We start from the raw sequence: 22,264 nt of genomic DNA, 5'->3' as shown, positions 1-22,264 counted from the left end.
CTGTGGTACCACTTTTAGGTGTATGCAAAATGATCTGCAGTATTTTGAAATGGAAGAGAAGGGAGGGTTCATTAATCTTGAGTATTTACAAAAGCAATAGCAAACTTGTTTCCAGTTAGCAACTAACGATTTTTCTGTCTTGAAGTTTAAATTTCCAGTTTTGCCCGTCATCCAAAGTGTATGGATTTACAGCTGTAGATCTCAAGCCAGGTGGTGAAGATGAGGTAAGGAATCAACCAACTTTCAGAAATCTCAGCAGTAATTGTAATGCACTGTGAATTCTTAGAGTATTTATATATTGTTTTTACAGACTGTAACAATGGATAATGCAGAGGAGTATGTGGATCTCATGTTTGACTTCTGTATGCATACTGGTATACAGAAACAGATGGAGGCATTCAGAGGTAATTTTAATTATGGCAGAATATATATATTTAAGTGGACTTCCTGATGTTTAGGGTGTCCTGGTTTGAATTAGTGATGTAGAATGGCTTTCAAAAACAAACACTTGAGGATGTAGCAGGTAAATAAGAGATTTGTTTCATAACACTTTTGCATTAGGTATACCGTTACAAACCTTGGAGAGATTCAGTTTTGTTAATTTAGAAAATGTTGGTAGATGTTTACTTGATTGAAGTACAATTGAAGTGCTGATGTTATTTCGTTAAACATTCTTTTGGTGTGTGTTCATAACAATATCTTGTATATATTAAAGATGGCTTCAACAGAGTCTTCCCAATGGAGAAGCTGAGTTCTTTCAGCCATGAAGAAGTTCAGATGATTCTTTGTGGAAATCAGTCACCTTCCTGGGCAGCAGAGGATATCATCAATTATACAGAACCTAAACTGGGATATACACGGGACAGGTACTTCAGTTCAAAGTGATTTAAAAATCACTTAGATGTATGGTTGACAAAACACCTGGGATGTTCCTTAGGTAAAGATGCAAAATGGGAGTTGACAGCGATTGAAGAACAACTAATTGCCTTAACATATATGGAATAATTGTGTTACAACAGACAGATTAGAAGGCACTTGGTGTTTTCATGATGAGAATAAATAACAAAGAAAATATTTAAGTGTCAAACTAGTGGAAGTATAAGAGCAGCTTACTTATACATGCTATTAAAATGCATCACTCGAGAATTTTTACTTCTGTCTGTGTTGTTGGTGGCTATGACTTCAGTTGGCTACAGTTGATATTTGTCATTTATTTCTTATTTCTTCTTCAAGTATAGTTGAAACAAAATGTACTGTGCAGTCAAAATATACACTGCTGTTTGGCTACTGGGAGGTGGTCTTAATGGTTTGTTTTCGGCTACTCATCTTTTTTAGTAGCTGTAATGTAGAAATTAGGTGTGAAACTATGTTAGTATAAGCATTCTGTGAAGGATCCTAACCAGCCTGAGATGCTGAGTGCAGCCTGCCCTGCATACAAAGATACAGCTGAAATTGCGGTGTCTGATACCTGCAGGCATGTTGCAGAAAGTAATACTTTCTTCATACATGCCCTCTGGTCCGTGTTTTTTGGGCTGATACAGATGAAAGTGGTGGTATCCAGAGAATTCTCTGAAGATCTGTTGTGGTCTGTTACATTTTTTTCATATTTTGTTTTGCATGAAGTTTTCAGCAAGTTAGAAGCAAACTCATATATGAACTTGAAAGGTTTTAAGCTTAGTCAGATTCTTCAGAGAATAGATTTGAATTGTTTTCTTCTGTAGGAACAGCTAGAGAAGATGGCCAAATAACGCTCCAGGATAAGTAAGGAGAATTTGTTATTAATCTACCTGCAATTTTCCTTGTAGTATTCAGCAAGAAGAGTAAAAAAGTGTTTTTATGATTTATGATGTTTTATTCTTAACTGACTACTGAACAGAAACTGGAATCTTACAGTGATTACTTAGGCACTGCTAAAGATTCTGATATTCATGTCTGAAGAAAAATTGGGGAGGGTAGCAGAACATCTGCCACAGAATGTTATCATAACTGATCATTTCAATTTATTTTAAGCCCTGGATTCCTTCGATTTGTGAGAGTTCTGTGTGGTATGTCTTCAGATGAAAGAAAGGCTTTCCTCCAGTTCACCACTGGTTGCTCAACACTCCCACCAGGAGGACTGGCAAACCTACATCCCCGACTGACTGTTGTACGCAAGGTGTGGTTTCTTCAAGTTACCTTTCCAAATCAGCTAATTTGGCGTTTGCATGTAGGCCTTGCTGCATTAACAAAAATCATTGGGTTTTTTTGTTTGGTTGGTTGTTTTTTAAATCTTCTTTCCTTTTCTAAGCCATGTCGCTATGCCAAGCTTTCAGTGCTGGGTTTCAGGTCCATTCTCTGATATCTCGTTTGCTTAGAAAGGATTTAATGTACATACAAAGTAGATACATTTTTAGGTCTGTAACTTTCCAGATGCCATTGTTTTCATTGAAGTGAACAACTGCAGCAGCAAATGTTCTTTGTTTTCCTCAGGTTGATGCTACAGATGCCAGTTACCCATCTGTGAATACATGTGTGCATTACCTGAAGTTGCCTGAGTATTCTTCTGAGGAGATTATGAGAGAGCGTCTGCTAGCTGCTACAATGGAGAAAGGCTTCCATCTCAACTGAGTTGTTCACTGCAATATTGGACATCAGAAAGTGTTTTTTGATACTAGCAAAGCCTCTTGTGTTTGTGTGCAGAAAAATATGATCTCCACGCTGTGCTCTGATGAGACTTGCCTTTTTTCACTCGTGAGGAACATGTGGAATAATTTTGTTAGCTGCTAATGACAGAATAAATCCTTGTAACTACACAGCCAGCAAGAAATTGGCACAGAACACTGTGTGATGCTTCAAGGGCTTGCACAACTGGAAATTAAGGTGGTTCTGTTTGACTGTTCCAAAGAACAGATCATCAGATTTTCAGTGTTCACTGATACAAATTTCTAACAGTGTATTTGTGTAAAGTTTGTCATTTAATACCTTGTACACTACAGTTGCCATCACTGATCCCTGTTTTGCTGGCTTTAAGCTAACTGGTCAGAAACTTGCTTCCTTAAAACTTAGAGTTAATGGGCATCTCCAGCTTTTTTTCTTTTTTAATGGTGCCTGCACTATTGGAGTATTTTAGTGGGTTTTTGCATATAATCATGCACAACCTTTTGTTTTCTTTCAAGTGGGAATATATTTTGATTTCTCAAATCCCCTGCTATGAAGATCAAATCCTTAAGTGTATTTGTGCAGTTCAACAATAAAGCTATTAAAAAAAAAACAAAACACAACACTGGTTTCTAGTGCAAGGCACACTTAAGGCAAGTTTTACTTTTGGTTGTATTTTCTTTGTATATTATAAACATTTATTTAACTTGTTGCAGTTTGAAGTTTAAAAACAAAACACCCAATGTGTAAGCTCAACAGTAATCATTAAAATGTTTGCAACATATACTGTCTGCTCTGAATACCTTCTTAATTTTACTTATGTTACTAAATCTATGTATGTGTTTTGAAGAAGAGGCCATACTTTTGTCATGGTTTAAAAGAAATCCAAGGCAATAGTTGATGTCATTAACTCATCTGTGTACTCAACTCTCAACATTACACAGTGCAACTGGCAGTGATAAGTTTGCATGTGGCAGGGTTTGGTGCTTTTCAGTGGGCCCATGGTCTGAGATTTTAATTCCTTATTACATTGGAATGAAAACTGGTTCCCATGGTGTGGCAGGTTCTGCTTTACTTGAGGTGGAGCGCCTATCTTGGTTTTGTCATGTGGTGAGATGTTTATTGGCAGAAAGCAGCTCATGGCAAGGCAAAGCAAATAAGATGTCATTTAAAGTAATGTGTCTTTTAAACATATTTTAATGCTCACTTTTCAAAAAAGAAAAACTTTAGTTCTATCTGTCTGCATGGTATGTTTTGTTCTGTGCCAGCTCTCTTTGGTAGTTGTTCTTGCTTGAACTCCTGAGGAAAGGCTTGCCGAAAGATTCTGCCTCAAATACTGGCCTAAGGATCAGGTATTAGAATTTGGATTTCATGCTGAACCTAGCAAGTTTTCCCCATATAGTTAGTTCTTTATGGATGGATACTTTGTGGGTTTTCTGCTTTCATCACTGTTAAGTATTTTCATTGTCAATTAAAGGAAATAGTTCTGTATGTATTTTTAAAATGTATTTAATTGTAGCATTGTCTTGAATTGAGAAGAATATTTATGTTGGCAACCTGCTGAGATACAGGACTAGGCTGCAGTCTGCTGGCACTGTATGTATAATTAGAGATCAACATACTAACCTTAATTGGAAGTTTATGTGATAGTTTGCAAGAAATGCCTATACTCTGTGTTGTCTTCAGTTTGAGAAGTTTGAATGCCACCTGTTTCTCAGGATGCTGAGGTTTCCTGACTGGTAGGAAGAGAACTTGGAAGTTGTAGGCTGTAAACGCTTCTTCTCCACTACACTTCACCAGGCCTTGTTTTCTGTACAATTTAATTCTGCAGCTTACCGTTCTGCAGCTGTCAACGTGCTTTCAAACACAGTGCTCTCACAGTACTCTTTCTGTTGCACCTAGAACTGGCTTGGGCGTCACAAAGAAGGAACCTGATAACTTTGTTCTAGAAAGGTAAATTAAAGTAATTAGTGACTTCAGTGATTTAAGGAATGTAGTACTTGGATGCAAACGGATATTTTGTATGCCTTGTGATTAGAAGTTACTGTAAGCTACTTCCTACTGCAGACTTGATTTGTTACATAAATGTTTTGAGAGATGTGCATGTTTCTTCTTGATCATCTTCTATAGACTTTAATCATGATGGATGGGAATAATAGGGGAGAAAACAAAACACTTAACAGTGGTGTTCCAAAATGAAAAAGATGCTGTGTGATTTATGAAGCAAATGTGTATTATAAAATATCAAACCTTTTGATTTTACTTAGTTTATTAATGTTATAATATTTAAGTGTAACTTCTAGTTACAACTTAACACAGCATGTAGGAATCTTACATACATCTACACTTATGTTATTTAAATGTATTTTGTAACCAAAATCAGAGGATCTCTGTGGTCAAGACAACCAGCTTTTTGACTAAGGCTGAATCTAGTTTAAAGATGGTCATAAAAGTTACCGAACTTTTACACACAGTGTACATACGAATGAAAATAAAAAACCATATTGTTGTTTTAAGAAGTGTCACTGAAAGTTAGTTTGAAATTGTTTTTCCATATTTTCTGTCTTTCAGGTCTGGCAGAATGCTGCGTGATTCAGAGCAATACCTACACAGTCACAAGTAAGTTTCCATTGCTTTATTCTTAGTTTGTTTGAAAGGAAAAACAATTCTTGAGGAGTTTCTTTTTCTAGAAGGCTTCTGCTGTGTCCTTAGCAAGTCTGAAAATAAAGCTTCCACTTTGTGGTTCTATGTCTTTTTCAGGGTACAGGAGAAGCAGGAAATATTTTTCAGCTGATTTAAATATTGCACGAGTTGGTCTTGCAAAATGAGAGGATTGCTTGTTGGTATGCTTTTGAGGATTTCACCATCTTTTGTTAAATGCTTCAGTCAGTCTTGCATCTTCCTAGCTCTCCACCACTTTGTCGAGCACAAACAGCGGCGCAAGAATTCTGCTGGGGTTTGTTTCCACAATGCAGCCATTTAGCACCATTTCATCCAGTATGATGTGCACTCTGTCCAAATTGAACATGATCTAGAAACGTTACAAGTTAAGTATATTTTGAACTACATTAAAAAAAAATTCAGAGAAAAATCTAAAAAAAGAAAAATTTAAAGAGTAGGTATTAAAGTGTGCTAGTTATTTGTCTATTTGTAAGGAGACAGGTCAGCCAATGCTTTTCATGGGCCAGCATTGGAGATATCTGAAGTTGGTACTAGGGTTAGGGTTACATCTTGCAGTGTTACAACATAGAAGTAAAAGAAAAGTAAACTTGAATGTAGACGCTGGTGATTAATTTTACTGTTGGCCTGAGAACCATTTATTGCATAAATATCAAATGTTATCAAGGGATAATGATTTGAATGTGAAGATGCCAATGTCCTGTATTTCTTCTAATCAAACTAATCAAACAATTTGAATTCCTAAATTCTTAAAATCTGATTCTCAAGTATAATTTTCCTTGCCATGAATTGTTGACGTTTTTTAGTTTTCTTGAAAATAGCTTCTTAAGAGTAATGTGATTCAAAAAGTTAATGCATTAATCTAGTAATAAATCTTGAAGAAGGCTAAAAGTAAATGGCTTGTAATTAATTCACACACTTTTTGAAAGATATTTACAATCTAACATTCAAGTAAAGGAAGATAATCTGAAACTGAATGCATACCTTCATGTTATCTGAAATTTATCCATAACAATGGATATTCGTTTCCTTAATGTTACTTACCATCTGTCTCAAAAAGTGATTGTGCTTTAATACATCCGTGGTTCATCAAATAGCTTCCAATTTGGCAAATTTAACCACCTAACTTAATTTTAGGTTGTATTTAAATTCCGGACCTCTTTCTGAATTTGACTGTAGGCAAAGTTGCTTCTAAATATCAGACTCAAGCCTTTCAATACTGAGGAACAGTACTGTCCTTAAAACATGAACAATTTCAGTTTCAGAGCCAAAGGTTTTTGTGGTCTTTTTTTGCTTTCCTTGGCAGAGTGAAGACTTAAATTTTTTTTTCCTATATTCCACTTTTCACGCAAATTGATCTTCTCACAAATGTTTTATTCTGATTAGTTATGGCTTCCTTATTACTGTGATGTGAGAATTTTTAGGGAGAGTTGTTCTATTCCTGTTTTGATCAACTGTGACACTGACCTACATAGGGCAGGGAGGATCTGTTCACAAAGCTAGATAACATTCCATTCAAGTTTCAACAGGCAATAAAGCTAACTCCTGCTGGCTTTTAATTTTTGCAGTCTACTAACTTCAGTGATAACAACACTACAGTTCCCCCAGAGTGGCATCACTCACCCCCTCCTCTCAACCAAACATAGGCTTCCTTCTTCAGTTGTGTTCACACCTCACTTTACCATGCTGTTCTTGGCAAACAGTCAGACTTGCATGGTGAATAATCTTGGCTTTTTTCCCCTTCCTGTAAGACTTATGACTCTTCTCTGCTGTTACATCTTGACATAAAACACTGCTTAGCCATTCAAGTCTGCCTGCCCTGCCCAGTGAGAGATGTCTCTGATTTTCAGCAACACTCATCCTCTCCACCTGTCACTTGTTTGGCAATTCACCCCAAATTTCAGGGTTTAAAGCCCTGAAGTCACAGATCCACACCCAGCTGAAAATCACCAGAGCAAGCCAGTTTGAGCAGCTGGCAACAGGAAAAGCTATATATGGTGTGTACTGACATGTACATCACCCAGAGCTTTTCATTTATAGTCCTGCTTCCTGTAAGAATAGTAAGTACAGTTTTGGCCATTAGATTGGCAGTAGAGGTAATGGCACCTACTAAAATTGGTATTTAAAAATTCTGCTGGCTATTGGTAACTCCAAGAGCTGCCATTATGAAATACCTTAACAGTACTTTTTAGTCTCACTAGGAGTTTTTATGTGGCACACATACTAAAAGGAGATAAATGTGACATAATCCTGTGTCTCCTTCCCTGAGACAACTTAGAGGCAAATAGTGAAGTGGGGAAGAAGGGAGGGAAAAATGCTCATTCAAGTCATATAGAAACATTTTAAGATATCTCAGGATATTCCAGGCAAGTAACTGAGGGTGTGTACAAGCTCAAGACATTACAAAGTACAACCAACACCTTGTGATCAGGTACCACACCCAGGAGCACAAACAAAATCTGTATAGATTATAGTGTATGTGCTTTGCTACTGAATATACAGTATTAAAGAACTTTGATTTCTGTCTGGATCATTCACTTTCATCTTCATTCATCTAAACGTTAGTTGAAGCTGCTGTTTTTGGTTTTTTTTTTTCTTCTCTTAATCTAGATTCAAGCAATACCATGTATTGTCATTTTATCTTTTCAGATGTTTGCTTTAGGTAATTTCTAGCCTATCTTAACAGCAGTTGATACTCTGGGATAAATTCTCTGAAAGTCTGCAAGGTGGCTGATCTTCTGTGAGCACATTCCCTAACATTACGACCCTAGAGAGAAACTTTTCCTTAATGAACAATTTTAAGCTAATCCATGTGAGTTTCTATTTCATCCACTTATTTTACAGTTTACTAACTTGTTTCCTTAAAAATTGTCAATATAAATTCATAATTCAATTTTTTAATTATGTGTGCCATGTTCTAAAAGTGGACAGAAGAATACACTTGACTCACATAAAGTATTCCCTGTATCAAAGCTTTTTTTCTATCCTGGAAGAAGCAGCTAGCTGCAATGGAATGTAATGTTCTTTTTTGGATCTAAGCAACATTCTTCAAATACTTGGTTCTAGAGAATGCTCCTTCTTTCTCCCACAAGGAGAATGTAAATATGTTTCTTCTTACATGTTACTTATGTGTTCAAGTAAGCACTGCTTCACCAGTCCAAGCAACACAAAAGTCAGCTTTTTGTAATTTTGTAAAACTTTCACACTTAGCAGCAAGTTGTTCCCCACAAAGCTGCTGCAATAACACTTCCATTTTTATCGTTTGTGATAATCACACCAGGAAAGTAGCTCCTATGCTACCTAAGCTGTGGTTTTAGAGCTACTTGAAATTCCACCCACTTATTTAGTACATGAAAGAGAGGCTTATATAGTGATATTAACGCATTAGGAAGAAGCATCACTGGGACAACTTGTTTATTCAACTAACAAAACTACTTAATTAAAAACAAAACCAAAAAACAAACACACACAAAACAAAAAAAGCACAAATGTTACCTATTTTCATCCAAGGTAAACTCAAGTGTATCATTGACTGCTAGAATATACACCAAAAAGAGGTAAACAAATGGCTTTCTGATACCAAAAAGGATACATCTAATTCACTCTGAAAGAAAGAGAGATAAACATTAATCACGGTCTGATTTTCATCTCATAGTCATTGAACGTTACATATCCCTTCAGATGATAAAGTCTTCAAAATAGAGATTAAAAAAATTAGGCTGATTAATATCCGTCTATGGACTGCCCAGTTCTGTGCTCTTTGCTGTGCTGTTCCTCTGCATTTGATGTATTACCTACCTCTAACAAAAGCTAAGCTTCTGAAAATTGTACTTTAAAAAAAAAAAAAAAAAAAAAAAAAAAAAAAGAAAAAACCAACCCATTAAAGTCACTCACAAGTGAAAATATATATATGCAGTGCTGTCGCAGAGAATAGGCAAAAAAACAGCACCTCTGCTTATGGCATCTTCAGCCCTATAATCTTTCTTCCTCTGCAAAAACAAGATGGCAATGCAAAGTTTATAATTTTTATAAAAACACGAGTGTATACCCATGGTGGTGGCAGCTGTGCAGCACACATTAGGACAGACAGCAACTCTATGCACTGGACCCCTACCATGTACAGCTATTGCTTCAGCCCAACCAACTTCATTAAGTGAAGTGTCTGGCTAGCAGCCCTTGTGGTCTCTCTACACTCAGCACATGAGATGGGTATCTTCAGCAGTTGTCTCAGCAAACTTGAGACATGACTCACTTTCTAGAGATACTTGTTTGTCTGTCCCTGTAATGGGAGCATAGGATGACCAGACATCTAACTTGGGTGCTTCAGCTAAATGTTTAAATTTAGAAACAATTAGTCACAGCCTCAGATCCCGCACACTTAGAGTTGAACTTCCCCAGTCTCCAATGAAAGAAAAATGTTCCCACAGAATATTTTTATCTGCTACTAAGGGAATTTACTATATTTGTTGGTATGGATTCCACCATTCACAGACTAGCCCTGGAATTTTAGTTAGTTTTCACTGATAGAAGTACAACTTCTTCTGTGGTCCAAGGATGCTCTAAATCAGACTGGTCTGCACTGAGTAACCTTGCCATGCTTCGGTTAGAGATTTTTATTCATCACAAAACTCTATTTTAAGAAGTCTAATCAGTTTGAACTTAGTATTAAAAAACAGTTGAAAACATTGGAGTGTGTATTCTAAACAGTATGCATGGTTCTTCCTGAGCAGCTATAATGGAAGCAAAGGTGATTCAGAATTACATATCATAGCACCCACAGTTAATTATGTTAATATTTGTGCTTATATTTTAATTCAAGCTCTGTAAACTGCATCAGACAAAAACAAAGTGTGAAAATATTTGATACTCACAAACCTAAAAAATAATAGATGAAGTGTCATTCTAGAGAACAGATGTTATTTCCTTTTCCAGAGTTTTGTTTCCATTGTTGTCATAATTTGGTCCTCTAAAATCATGCAAATCCTAAACATTAATCCATAACTGTACAAACTTAAATGTTTTTTTTGCTCTGTGGTTACTGACAGAAACCCTAACTAGAATTATGGCCACGTTCTTCAGTGTTCTACCATGTTATATGCAGTTGAAAATAGAACACAAAGAATGGCATGGAAACTCTTTAAATGGTGAAGAGTTTAGGAGACTTTTTCAGTCATGCCCTTGAATTCATACAGGAAGATCTGCCACGTCTACTTTGGATCTACTACATAAGCACCATAAACATTGTGTGATGCTCTCTTGTAATTACCAATGTAATACTCTCAGACTGATGGACTATGGAGGAAATTGTATCCACCACACTTTCATAAAGCCAATCTAAAATTATGCTTAAATATTATTCAACTCAAATTTGTTTAAAATGAGATTATTACACATTCTGTATTAAATAGTGCCGGAACTGTAATTAATAGCAGTTTAGGACTGTGTTCCTACTGAAGTCGTGATGAAGACAGGGTAAGCATTAAGTAGGGAGCTGTCATTACTCTCACTGAACAAAATTAGAGGGACAGAGCAAATGAAATCTCAAGAGCCAGAATGTTCTTGTGCCATCATTCTACAGAGGCTATCTGGTACAACTGCTTTTGTAACGATGCAGGAACATAGTCCTAAACTACTTTAAAAAAAGAAAAAACAACAAAAAAAACCCTTTTGGAATATAAAATGCCAATGGCTATTTTGAGAGCAATGAGCTAAAGAAATCCCTGAGTATAAGCATATAAGAACATGCTTTCCTATCAGAAACATTTCTGGTATTCCTTGTCTGATGATAAATAGACCATGCATGCTTTTACTTGTCTGAAAAATCAACTAATACTCTTAATTTTTTTTCTTCTTCTTTTTTTTTTTTTTTAACAGTAGTAACATCATGCTGCTGTTTTCACAGTGATATATGAATATTAAAAAAAAATAAATTCTTTTCTTCCCCTGAAAAGACATTCTCTAGAGCATTGAAGAAGAAATATATCACAGTAGATTCAAAGTCTCACTCACCACTCTGCTGAAGTATTTGTCCAGAACCTCCACAAAATTATGAATTAGTTCATATACTGCCATCTCATTCTGAAAGTAAGTTATAAATAAAATTAATGTCTTCAGGTGTAAGCTTAAAATTGATTTTCAAGAACTGTAAATCACTGTGAACACTTCAGTTCAGACTCAGTCCTCAAGGCTTATTAAGTAACAGTACTTAGTAATTTTCAGTCAGATACTTTTTTTTTTCCTTTTGTTTTAAAAATAGAATAGCATCTTTCTAGGTAACGTATGGATTTTCTTCCTTTGTCCAAGGAAGCTGAAAACAGGGAGCAGCTGGGAATTCACTACACAGGAGACAACTGAGCTGCCTGCGATGCTGATATTTGTTAACAAACCTCACCCCACAATTTTAAATTTATAGAATCACAGAATAGATTGGAAGGTTCTTTAAGATCATCCAGTTCCAACCCCCCTGCTATAGGCAGAGACTCCTCCTACTAGATTGGGTTGCTCAAAGACCCATCCAGCCTGGCTTTGAATGCTTCCAGGGAGGGGGCATCCACAACCTCTCTCCAGTGTTTCAGCACTGGTCACGGAAAAGAATTTCTTCCTAATATCTAGTCTAAATCTACCAGTTTAATCTTCCAGTTTAAAGCCATTTCCCCTTGTCTTGTTGCTACCTGCCCTTATAAAAAGTCCCTCCCCAGCTTTCCTGGAGGCCCCCTTCAGGTACCAGAAGGCCACTATAAGGACTCCTTGGAACCTTCTATTTACAAGAAGTACATACTTTTTGTCATGTCTAATTGAAGCTCTCTAATATATACTGCAAATTCCATACTGGAAAAAAAGCTTGAGTTCTTGTCTTTGATTACATATAATTTCTTACCTCTGTCTCATTGATTCCAACGACTACGAAAAGGGCTGCATACTGTCGGTATACCAACTTAAAGTCCTTATACTCAATGAAAGAGCACTAGGCAAAAGCAGAACTTGTCAAACTTAGTAGCTGCCAGTTAAGCTTGAAACATTATTAATCTTTCCTTCATATAAAGCACATAAAAACAAATGGTTTTCCCAGTGTCCAACAGGTAATTTTGATTTAATATAAGTTTGGGGGTTAACTTTGAAATTAAACCTTTCATCTATTGACAGAAAACTTAGTATCGCTTCTTATATGGATAAACTGGAACATGTAGAACTGAAAGAATTTGTTCAGGGTTTTAATGCAAGGGCAGTCACTATTCCCTCTAAATTTTCAATTAGAAGCACTTACAAAAGAGGCAACTGAAGATCATTTTCATATTTAAGAATGGTCAATCTTATAAATACTAAATGTACTAGATAGTCAAATACAAGGGAAAAATCCACTTGCGGTTCACCGCCAGTCAGGAGCCGGTAGATGGTGCTGTTACACACAGCTTTACAAATAACCTTCTCCTAAAATTTTGCTCAGTCCTTGAAATGGCAGCATGCTGTTAATTCTTCTGGTTTAGTTTCTATTTTGACATGCTCTTGCAAGCAGGGTGGAGGAGGTTAATTTCTTCAGTTGCTATTAATTCTGTGAATCTGCAGTTTATATGGGTTTTTTGTATGATTTTTTTTCCTAGAATTAAATGTGTTAAGACCACTGTTCCAAGACACACAATTAATGAAAAATAAGCTGAATTCAGAACACAAATTAAAAAAAAAAAGCACTCACAGTCACATTTCTCACCAAATGGATCTTGAATTTTTTTGCTAATTTTGGTACTTTTCTTAAAGAACCAACAGCTCAATTATGTGAGCCATGAAAATCTCAAGAGCAATCTAACAGAAATTCCAAAAGCTGAGTTTTCTCACTTTCATGCACAATGTTTAAAAACTTTGAAAATAAAAGAAAAAGAAAAAAGAAATAAAAGCCTAAAAATGATTTTTTTGGCCCAAGATGGCTGAAAAATATGTTTTAAAAAAAACTCAAAAACCCTATGTTTTAGGTAGTACGTGATTTGGAATCTTCTCTAACAAGTTTTTTGTTTAAAATTGGAGCTGTCCATGCTATACCTCCACCCTTCTTGGCAAAGAAGACTAGGGTCTATCTATAGATCACTACTAGAGAAGCAATAACAGGAAAAAATAAATTATTCCTGGACTTCTGAACTCTTTCAAGCAAAGGAAGTCTCTTCTGTGACAGTGATACAGAAAACTCCAAAATCATTATAAGCTCCACAGAAGCATTTATTCAGTACAGAATAACAGCTCATCTACATGAACACTATGGAGAAACATTTTTGTTCTTCGTGGGTACAAATGAAATAATGACCTACAAAGAAAACTGCCGTGTTTCTGGAATTACTTATGTGCAATAAAACAACTAGGGAATTAAAAAACTTACTTGATCCTTTGAACGAGAGAGACAGTTTTTGATTACTTCAGCTTCCAACATTGTCCGCTTATGAATTTCTATATGCTCATAATACCTGGAGAGCCTAGTTTGACCTTGTTTGTTCACCATAAGAAAAAATTTTATCATTTTTTTTTGTTGAGTTCAGCAGTCAATTTGAATGTAGGAATCTATAGGATGTAGGAATTTATAAGATTATTTCTGTGAGGAGAGAGAAGGAAAAAAAAAAAAATCAGTAAGCATAGGAGTTATAAAAGATGTTCAAGAAAGACTGGCACTGAAAGGAAAGGAAGGAAAGGAAAGGAAAGGTAGGCTCTGCAATTTACAAAAACTACACATGGGGCTTAGGAGAAATTTCTAAGGAGAAATCTGTTAGTGTTAATCACTTAAAATAGCTTAATCTCTAAATAAGTATTAATCCAATCCAACATTAATACAATGTTACTGAAGCACAGACATGGACAATAAATATGCCAAATACAAAGTTCAATGAAAAATACTATCAAAAAGAACACAGAGTTTGCTTACCATACAAAAACAGGCATTTTTTTCATATTATTGAAAGCAGGCAGAAAAAGGTAAGCTGCATATATATATATTATTATTTTTTTTTTAAATGAGGTTTTTTATTATTTTCTTCAATGCTACAAAATGGTTACTGTAACATTTTCTGTCTGACTCTCCTTGGATCAAGGATTTATTGGCCCTTGTGTTCTTGAAGCATACACATTGGCACAACAGCAGCTACTGCAAAAGTTATTTCTTCATTCCAGTTTTAAAGACTTGCTTCTTGCCTGGTGCTTTAGAAGTTATAATGCAAATACCCTTTCCTAACATCTCAGAACTCCTGAGAACAGAGAAGAGTACAATGCAGCTGTGTAAAAACCATGTATCTTGGAGAAAAGGGAAAAAATAGAAAATCTATTTTATCTATAGATAAAATAGATACCTATAGATATATATCTGTATCTATAGATATCTATCTATTTTATATGGTAGAGATAGGAAAAGTCCCAACATACTGTGCTGACATCAATTACTGCTTACTTCTGATTAATACTATCCACCTAGTTATTTTCTGAAAGAAAAGCCATCTCTGTTAACATTGCTGCTATTTGAAGAAAATGATCACTTCATGCTGTGGTTTACTCCCTAAACAAAGAAGTTTAGATTTCTATATTAAATGCATCTACATGATGATGACAATTTGTTTCTTAACGAAGTGAATAGTGATAACTTTATGTTATCTACAGTTTCAGAAGCATTGTCAGTAAGGAAAATGAAACCAGAGGAAACACTAGGATTGTAACTGTAAGAGCTAATTAAATAAATAAAACTTATTCTCAAATATGTATCACTTTTACCAAAAGTGATTAGAAGATATCGTAGAGGCATTTCTTATCCTTGGTTAGAAATGTTTTAAAACGCCATATGTTGAGAAAAAAATCATACACCAAACCCACAAAAGTCAGTCAACAATAAAAGGAAAAAATCCTGCCACTGATACACAGCTTCGTACAGACCTACTTCAGAAAAGCGGCCTGGGAGGAGCAATATTGCCTTAAAGAAATCTTCACCAAAAATATTTTGAAAAAAATTCTTTGACTGGATTCTTTTCTTTCAGACATACTGCCCTTGGAGAAAAAAATTGCTTTAATTGTGACTTACAGTTAGAGATGATAACTTTAATCCTCTTCTTCCCTTTACTGTCCTCTACACACAGCTATTTACACAGGTAATATATTTGAAATGGAAGAGTAGATAAGAGAAAATACCAGAGGATGCATCAACTATCAAGGAGAGCTCTTCCTTTGCACTACCATACATCTGCAAGAAAGCTTTTATCCCTCTTAGTCTGAAAATTCCTTTTTTATCTGCTCTTGCGTAGGACACCTGCAGGGAACAAGAGTCCAGAATCAATACAGATGACAACAGAGTCTGCTTGCAACCCTGGCGGTCTGTTTTCTCACCTCCTAGACAGAGTGAAGACTCTTTATGTCAAGAAGAGAAGTGCCCTCTTGTTGGTTCCCTCAGACGGATGAGTCAGGGATGTCAGTAAGCGCTGCTGAAGTGCACACTGCTTGTCCAGGCTTTGCATTCTTCAGGGAGTGGAAACAATTCTCTGAGAAAGAACAAATGAGGCAACTGAGACACAAAAGGCCCAGATGGAAGTGTATTAAGGAATCTTCACTGTCAGGTGGCATTTCAGGCTGACATTTATGATAAAATGAGAAGGCAACTCCTATATAATCTTCTCTGCATTTCGTGTATGACCCTATTTTTTCCTATTGCTGCCTTAATTTACAGAGGAGCAGTAAGAAGAGATGCCTAAATACTCAGAGGAATAAAAAAAGAAAAGTATGCCAGTGAGATGAATCAGCCCTGTCCTTGAAGAGAGCTGGTGTATTCTAAGTTACCACTAACGAATATCTAACAGAAAAAAAAACCCTTATGAATTGATGTACATGTATCCTATTGCAGGATTGCCCCTAATCCTAATTATTCTTTTGTTAACCTAATCTTCCTACGTGCTTAATCCCTTTCTGGTGTTATGACTAATGTATCTGCTTATTCTTTCATAAGGCCTGTACTATTTTACCTGCAAAAATACTTCAGACTCAAATTATTATTTTTGTAAATCCTTACAAATGCTCTTACCCAGAATCATTATAGAAATATGAATGAATTATGCTGTAACAGAGGCAGAGCCACAGTAGCAGTCAAATGTGTCACCTGTCATAAAAGACAGACATCATTCACAGTATTAGAGTAGGTGATTAACATCTGCAGAGGAGAGGCCTGCAGTATCACCTGTTATTTCGCTAAGTATTTTGTTGCCAGCCTCAAGCACAGCTTCTAACATTATTTTTTTCTCACACAAACGGCAGTAAGAGCACACAGTCTTCTGCAGAAATCCTGGAATACATTTCCTATCTGATTTACATGTCAAATTACATATATATATATATATAGAAATATATATATATATATTATGTAACAGTATGCACAGCTGTGCACGTTGATGAGTGGAGAATGTCCCATTGTTCCATCAAGTTCCATGTATTTCAGGAACTAGATTTTATGTCCAACAAGCACTACTTACAAAGACAGTTCTGTTTCTTCCAATGCAACTCCTACATGCTTTTCTGTGCATTCTCACGTGCGTGCCTGCATGTGTGAGTGCATATATGCTCAAATCCAATATGAATTACTATGCCTTTCTGCTTACAGAATCGAGTGCTTCAAGAGAATTGGTGACAAGATGTGAGCCTTTCATACTGCTGCCATTATTTTGCTCATTTTAGTTATGAAAAGATGTTGCTATCTGAAGGCTGTTTGTCAGGAATGAATAGGCAGCCTCATTCCAGGTCAGCGGACAACTATCTGCATCACAAATGGGCTCAAGAATAGAAGACTGGAGGGGACTACACAGATCCCCGATGGCCTGTCAAGCCCAGCTCTCCCTGTCAGGGTTAGCCATGCATTTGAAATTGTGTCCAGAATAGCCTACAGTATCTGCTTCTGTATCTACAAGTACCTGTGATGCACTGTAACATCATGGAGACTCTGAGAAACAAACAAAATCCAAACCCACAAAAATACCATACAGAGAAGACATAAAACATCTTGAAATTGTGGTCTTTCCTTCCAAAGTACTGAAGTGTGAGCCACAGAGTGGCTTGTCTACTTCGTCCACAAGAGGTTTCTTCTGTATGGCTAATTTGGCATACACATAAACCACGCTCAGCATAACTCCTGTGATATACATGCATTGTTATACACTGTATTAGATCTCACCCTCATTAAAGTATCTCTTGCAGATAAATATCTGTGAGAAAAAACTGGAATCATGATTGGTGCTTGTGACTTACTGCAGCAGACTGATGCAGTATGTAGTTGTTGATGACCTACACCATAACTTTAACTCATTCTACACCAATAGATAAGCTGAAGATTCAACAACCCCCAGCTCACAAAGTGAGATGACGCTGGATTTTTCTGCCACTAAGCAGGCTCATTTTTCTCACGTGTTTGTATACATAACTCCAGTTTTGTACTCAAACTCAAATCCACCCAGTTTGCTTCAAAACACCATAATGGAAGCTGTGAAGGATGTGCTTCCAGGATGCCAGCTTACTAAGCAGCGTAACCTTGTGAGGCACCGTAGTGCAGACTGTCCCTGTTGATGAGTCACACCCCTCTACGTGTCTTTTCAGATACTTGCTGAGACCTCTTAGAGAGGCCAAGCCTGCAATACCTGTTCTGTGGATAAAAGGAGGTCTTACATCTCCAGTGTGGCCAGACCAGCAGATCTCATATGCAGTAATAGAAAACACATTTTAAACAATTTTAATTACATCTCCAGTAGCTTATTTTGACCAAGATTTCACCAATATCTGTACATACATACTCTGACACATAGATTATAAAAAAGAAACAGAACCCCAGTTTGAAACCTCAGGCAACAGAGTTCTCATTCAGATTAGATTTCTGTCAAATTAAAACCTCTCTAGTCAACATTCACAGATGTAGAAGTTATTGTGCTACATCAAAGTTCTCCAACACTTTAGAACTCTGACTTAAAGCATATTTAAGAGATCAAATCTAGCAAGCAAGAAACACGTGGCTATATTTTTATATATTTGTTTTGACAAGAATTAAACAGAACTGCAAGTCAATAATTCACTGCACTAATTCTATAAATGAGTTGATTGTCTGGACACAGGTTTTAATTGTGTTTTGCCTGTACTAAATGTAAAACAAAATAGGTTAATTTGGAATTAAAAATAGCCAAGTGATAGAAGTGCAAGCAGAGGGGAAAGCAGGTGGGCAAACATTTTTGAGGTATACATTGGTCTGCTCAACTTCCCAGCTACGAATTCATTGTGAAAAGCCATGTAGCAAATGAAGACAGTTCATACAATTGATATCTATGTTCTATTTTTGTTCTGACTGTGGACAAGGTTTTAACAAAAGTCATATCAATAAGAGTAACCATTTTTGTATTCTGGGTCTTAGTGTTCACATTATTATCCACCCAGAAATGAAACAACTTTGTCAACGTAGCTTTGAAATAAATCACCATATTTAACTTCAAGATCAGGAATTTTAAGAAAAGCAACCTCACTGGTCTAGGGAAGCCAAGGAGGAAGGAAGCTGTAAAAAAGTTTTCCTTTGCAATGTGGTTGTCAGAATGCTTTCTGAATATAGTACTGAAGCTAAAGTGCAGCAACTCCAAGGTATTCAGCAATGAGGGACATCTCAAGGGCTGGAATAAAACAAAGGGCTAAGCTGGCTATGAGGTAAGGTGCAGTTTTTGGTAATGATTTGATACTGTCAGGGGACAATGAAAAGATCTGCTGAGGTGGAAGAGTTGGATTTAGACAGGCTGATCAGTGTGGAAAAGGGAGGACTGAGGAAATGATGGTAGGAAATGACTTAATGGAGAAAAGTCGGATAGGAACTGGTAAAACAACTGAAACAGCAACGTGCACCTGAGGAGAGGTCAGCAGAGAGGAAACGCCAGCACTGGGACAAGCGGGATTTATTTTCCAGCACTTAAGACAATTACAGCACTGTCAAGAATGAGCCCGTTAAGGACACTGTCCATGTCCCTGCCCATAAATACAGCATACACGTATTTATAGGGAAGCAAAACCAAATCCCCCTGTTACGCGAGAAGAGGCGGCCTACAGATCCAACAGGATGTGGTGGTCACTCGGAAGCGCTGCACTTCGGAGCTGTGCAGTGCAGCAGAGGAGGTGGCACTACATACATGCGGTGCCACCAGCCCGGGTTCAGCTGCCGTGGCACACCGAGCCCGCAGCTGCTAACGACGCGCCTGTCACTCGCGAAAGCACCCTCGTGCGGTTACTGCTCAGCTGGCTCTTCCCATCACGGAGGAAAAACATTACACAAACCCCTCAAACACTACACCACGAAGACGACCTTCGTTACAATACAGTTAAGATGGGGCACCACCAGAATACGCTTAGCCAATCTATTCTAGAATCACCTACTTGTGAAGCAAACCGAACGCCTCCCGGAGCCCTGAGCACTGCCCCGCGAAGCGCAACGGGAGAGGCCTCACAAGCCCCCCCGCAAGCGCCTCGCCTCGCCACGCGCCCGCACCGGCGGCGACGGCGGGAAGGACGCGCTCCCCCGCCCCCGGGTACGGCGCTCACCTCCCACAGGCGCACGCGCGCTTCGTCGCCTCGACGGGCCGGGAGGAAGAAGCGGAGGGGAGAGGGGAGCGACTTCCCGGCAGGCCTCGCGCGCCGCGCCGCTCCCCCTTCCCCTCCCCGCCCGGCGCGGGTGGGTGGGCCGACGGCCGGGAGGCTGTAATGGCGGCTGGCGGCGGCTCGGCGCTGCTCTGACACCCGGATACCGCTCGGCGCGGCCCCCCGCCTCCCCGTACCCGGCCCGCCTCCTCCCACCCGTCCCAGGCGGCGCCGCTCGTCCCCTCCCCGGCCCCTGTTCCAGGCTCCCGCCGCGGGACGAGAAGGAGGGCTCCCCGCAGACAATGGACGAGCACCCTGGAGCCGGAGGAGGCGGCGGGATGGCGGCCGCGCCGAGGCCGCAGCAGCCCCCGCCGCAGAGCGGAGGCAACGTAAACCTGCAGCCGGGCGGGGGCTGCGCGGGGGCCGGAGCCGGCGGCGGAGGGCAGCAGCAGCCGCAGGGCCCCGCGGCCCCGGGCGGGCAGGAGGCGGCGGGCCCTGCCGAGCTGTCCCGGCCGCAGCACTACACCATCCCGGGGATCCTGCACTACATCCAGCACGAGTGGGCTCGCTTCGAGATGGAGCGGGCGCACTGGGAGGTGGAACGGGCCGAGCTGCAGGTACGGGCCGGGGCGGGCTCCGCGCGGGGCAGGAATCGGCCCGGGGTGCTCAGGGCCGCGCGCGGGCGGCGGGAGCGGGGCTGCCCGGGAGAGCGGGGCCGGCGGCTCTCTGAGGCCGGACCGGTCGCCGGGGACGGGGGCGGTACCTGAGCGAGGTCCGGCGGGCGAAGCGATGTCGTCGGGCGACGGGGCTGGCAGAGGCGCAGCCCCTCACGGCCTGAGCTGGGCTCTCTTCCCTGGGGCAGCCATTTTGGTTTTTAGCATGGCGCCCGCCTGGGCTGCTGGCTCCGGAGCCAACCCAGCTCCGCGGGCCTCGGGGGCCGCGTTTGCGTCGCGGGCGCCGCGGAACGCCGGAGGAGGGCGGGCGGCCGCTGACCGCGCTGTCCGGTCGCGCGAGGTAGGGCCCGGAGCGTCCTGATGGCTGCCGTGCCCTCCCCGAGCACGATGACTCGGGGAGCCGGGCCCTGCTCAGCCCTGGGTGCTGCTTTGGGAAAGCCGCGGCCCGCGGGCATGGAAGGCTGCTGCTTCCTCGGAGCTGAGCGAGCGGCCCCTTCGGGGTAGCGGGGAGGTGGCAGTGCCGGCCGAGGTGGGAGAAAGCTAAGCGGGGTCGGGAAAACCTTCAAGCGACGGACTTGACCGGGTGTTCACGTTGGATACGGGTCCAACACATGCTCTCTTTCCTTCTTCGTTTCTTGGGAGACCTCGCGTGGGAGAAGCAACTGCTGAAGAATAGTGAGGAGCTGATGGGTCTGCAGTGTACTCGTCCTACAAGTACAAACTTTGTGTCAAGAGCAAAAATTGAACAACTCTAGAGGGCAGGGAGCAAGTGTTTGAGTTCCAGTATAGATCTCTCACCATAAATGCTTGCTTTTCATAATGGAAAAGATCTATCATAATTATGTGTGCATGTAAAATAAAACCACACATCACAAACTTATCTGAAAGATCTGAATGAAATCTGCTTAATTTGAGGCATTTGTGTATGAGTAGTGTGTACTTTTTTATCCTGTGAAAACAGTTTAATTGTTCAAAAAGAGTATTTCTTGTTATGATTTAAGCATTGGATGAATGCTTGCGGTCTTGAAGCAGCATTCCATGGAATTGCACTGTAACTACAGGTTGTGATAACATGCTTTAGCAGCAGCCAGTGTTTGTGATATATATATACACACACCTTTAGACTGAAGAAGAGAGATCTCTACCTAAGCCTGGACGATTCAGGATTTCTCAACTCTTATACTAAACTTGTAAAGAAGTGTCTAATTTGCTGGGTTCTTGTTGTTGTTATTGTTACAGCTGTAATTAAGATAGAATAAAAGAAAACAAAGCAAAAGAAAACATCACACTCTTTCCCCCCAAAAAGAAAACAAAGAGATTTTGCTATTTATTTCACTTACTGTGTGTTTTACTGTTTTAAACCGTACAGAACAGCTGTTCCTAAAATCAGTGTGGTGAACATGGGTAGGCATTTTCAGTAGAAAGCAATGGACTGGTTCTCATATTTTCTGTAGTGTCAAAGTAGTGTAGTACTGTGTTCATAGGGTAAATAGATCACTTAGTGGTGTTCATTAGCAAGTAAGGCCATCTTGAAGTACTTGTTTTATGTATAGGCTTGTGACTTCACAGTGAAGTACCTCATTCTATAAATGTGAAGCTCAATTCTGAGATGTTGAAAACTCTGTCTGGAAAGTACTGGTTTGAACTTATGTGCCCTCTAGATACTGTGATGTGTTTCTGCC

At 39.3% G+C, this 22,264-nt stretch overlaps 3 protein-coding genes across 17 annotated transcripts in view; 2 read left to right on the top strand and 1 right to left on the bottom strand.

Annotated features, from left to right (window-relative positions):
• Positions 1-3,421, top strand: part of HECTD1 (HECT domain E3 ubiquitin protein ligase 1) — a 57,161-nt gene extending 53,740 nt beyond the window's left edge. For all 9 annotated transcript variants that reach the window (XM_042888601.1, XM_042890170.1, XM_042893752.1 and 6 more), the window contains 5 exons: positions 146-224; positions 311-404; positions 716-866; positions 2,011-2,155; positions 2,470-3,421. In XM_042888601.1, coding sequence (XP_042744535.1) covers positions 146-224; positions 311-404; positions 716-866; positions 2,011-2,155; positions 2,470-2,607 — 607 coding nt within the window. In that variant the 3' untranslated portion in view covers positions 2,608-3,421. The remainder of the gene's footprint in view (positions 1-145; positions 225-310; positions 405-715; positions 867-2,010; positions 2,156-2,469) is intronic.
• A 1,836-nt stretch (positions 3,422-5,257) lies between these two features.
• On the bottom strand, positions 5,258-20,802 carry AP4S1 (adaptor related protein complex 4 subunit sigma 1). Of its 5 annotated transcripts, none has more exons than XM_042862315.1 (8): positions 20,672-20,802; positions 15,658-15,809; positions 15,356-15,580; positions 13,679-13,888; positions 12,194-12,280; positions 11,326-11,394; positions 8,909-8,920; positions 5,258-5,668 (listed from the first exon to the last, which is right to left on the bottom strand). In XM_042862315.1, the coding sequence occupies exons 4-8, from the start codon at positions 13,814-13,816 to the stop codon at positions 5,540-5,542; spliced, it is 435 nt and encodes a 144-aa protein (XP_042718249.1). In that variant the 5' UTR covers positions 13,817-13,888; positions 15,356-15,580; positions 15,658-15,809; positions 20,672-20,802; the 3' UTR covers positions 5,258-5,539. The 5 variants fall into 5 exon arrangements, with proteins under 5 accessions (XP_042718249.1, XP_042718198.1, XP_042718124.1 ...); XM_042862264.1 differs by lacking the exon at positions 20,672-20,802 and adding an exon at positions 19,873-19,972; XM_042862190.1 differs by lacking the exon at positions 20,672-20,802 and adding an exon at positions 19,708-19,819.
• Positions 20,099-22,264, top strand: part of STRN3 (striatin 3) — a 56,485-nt gene continuing 54,319 nt past the window's right edge. Inside the window, exon 1 of one of the 3 annotated variants that reach the window (XM_042895261.1) lies at positions 20,099-20,525. In XM_042895261.1, coding sequence (XP_042751195.1) covers positions 20,211-20,525 — 315 coding nt within the window. In that variant the 5' untranslated portion in view covers positions 20,099-20,210. The remainder of the gene's footprint in view (positions 20,526-22,264) is intronic. The other 2 variants (XM_042894813.1, XM_042895183.1) reach the window with 2 other exon arrangements.

This window comes from Lagopus leucura, unplaced genomic scaffold (genome assembly GCF_019238085.1).
Source record: "Lagopus leucura isolate 7727_CA_CO unplaced genomic scaffold, USGS_WTPT01 Super-Scaffold_1, whole genome shotgun sequence".
In the NCBI taxonomy this organism is placed as follows: domain Eukaryota; kingdom Metazoa; phylum Chordata; class Aves; order Galliformes; family Phasianidae; genus Lagopus; species Lagopus leucura.
This window is presented reverse-complemented; position numbering and strand designations above follow the sequence as displayed.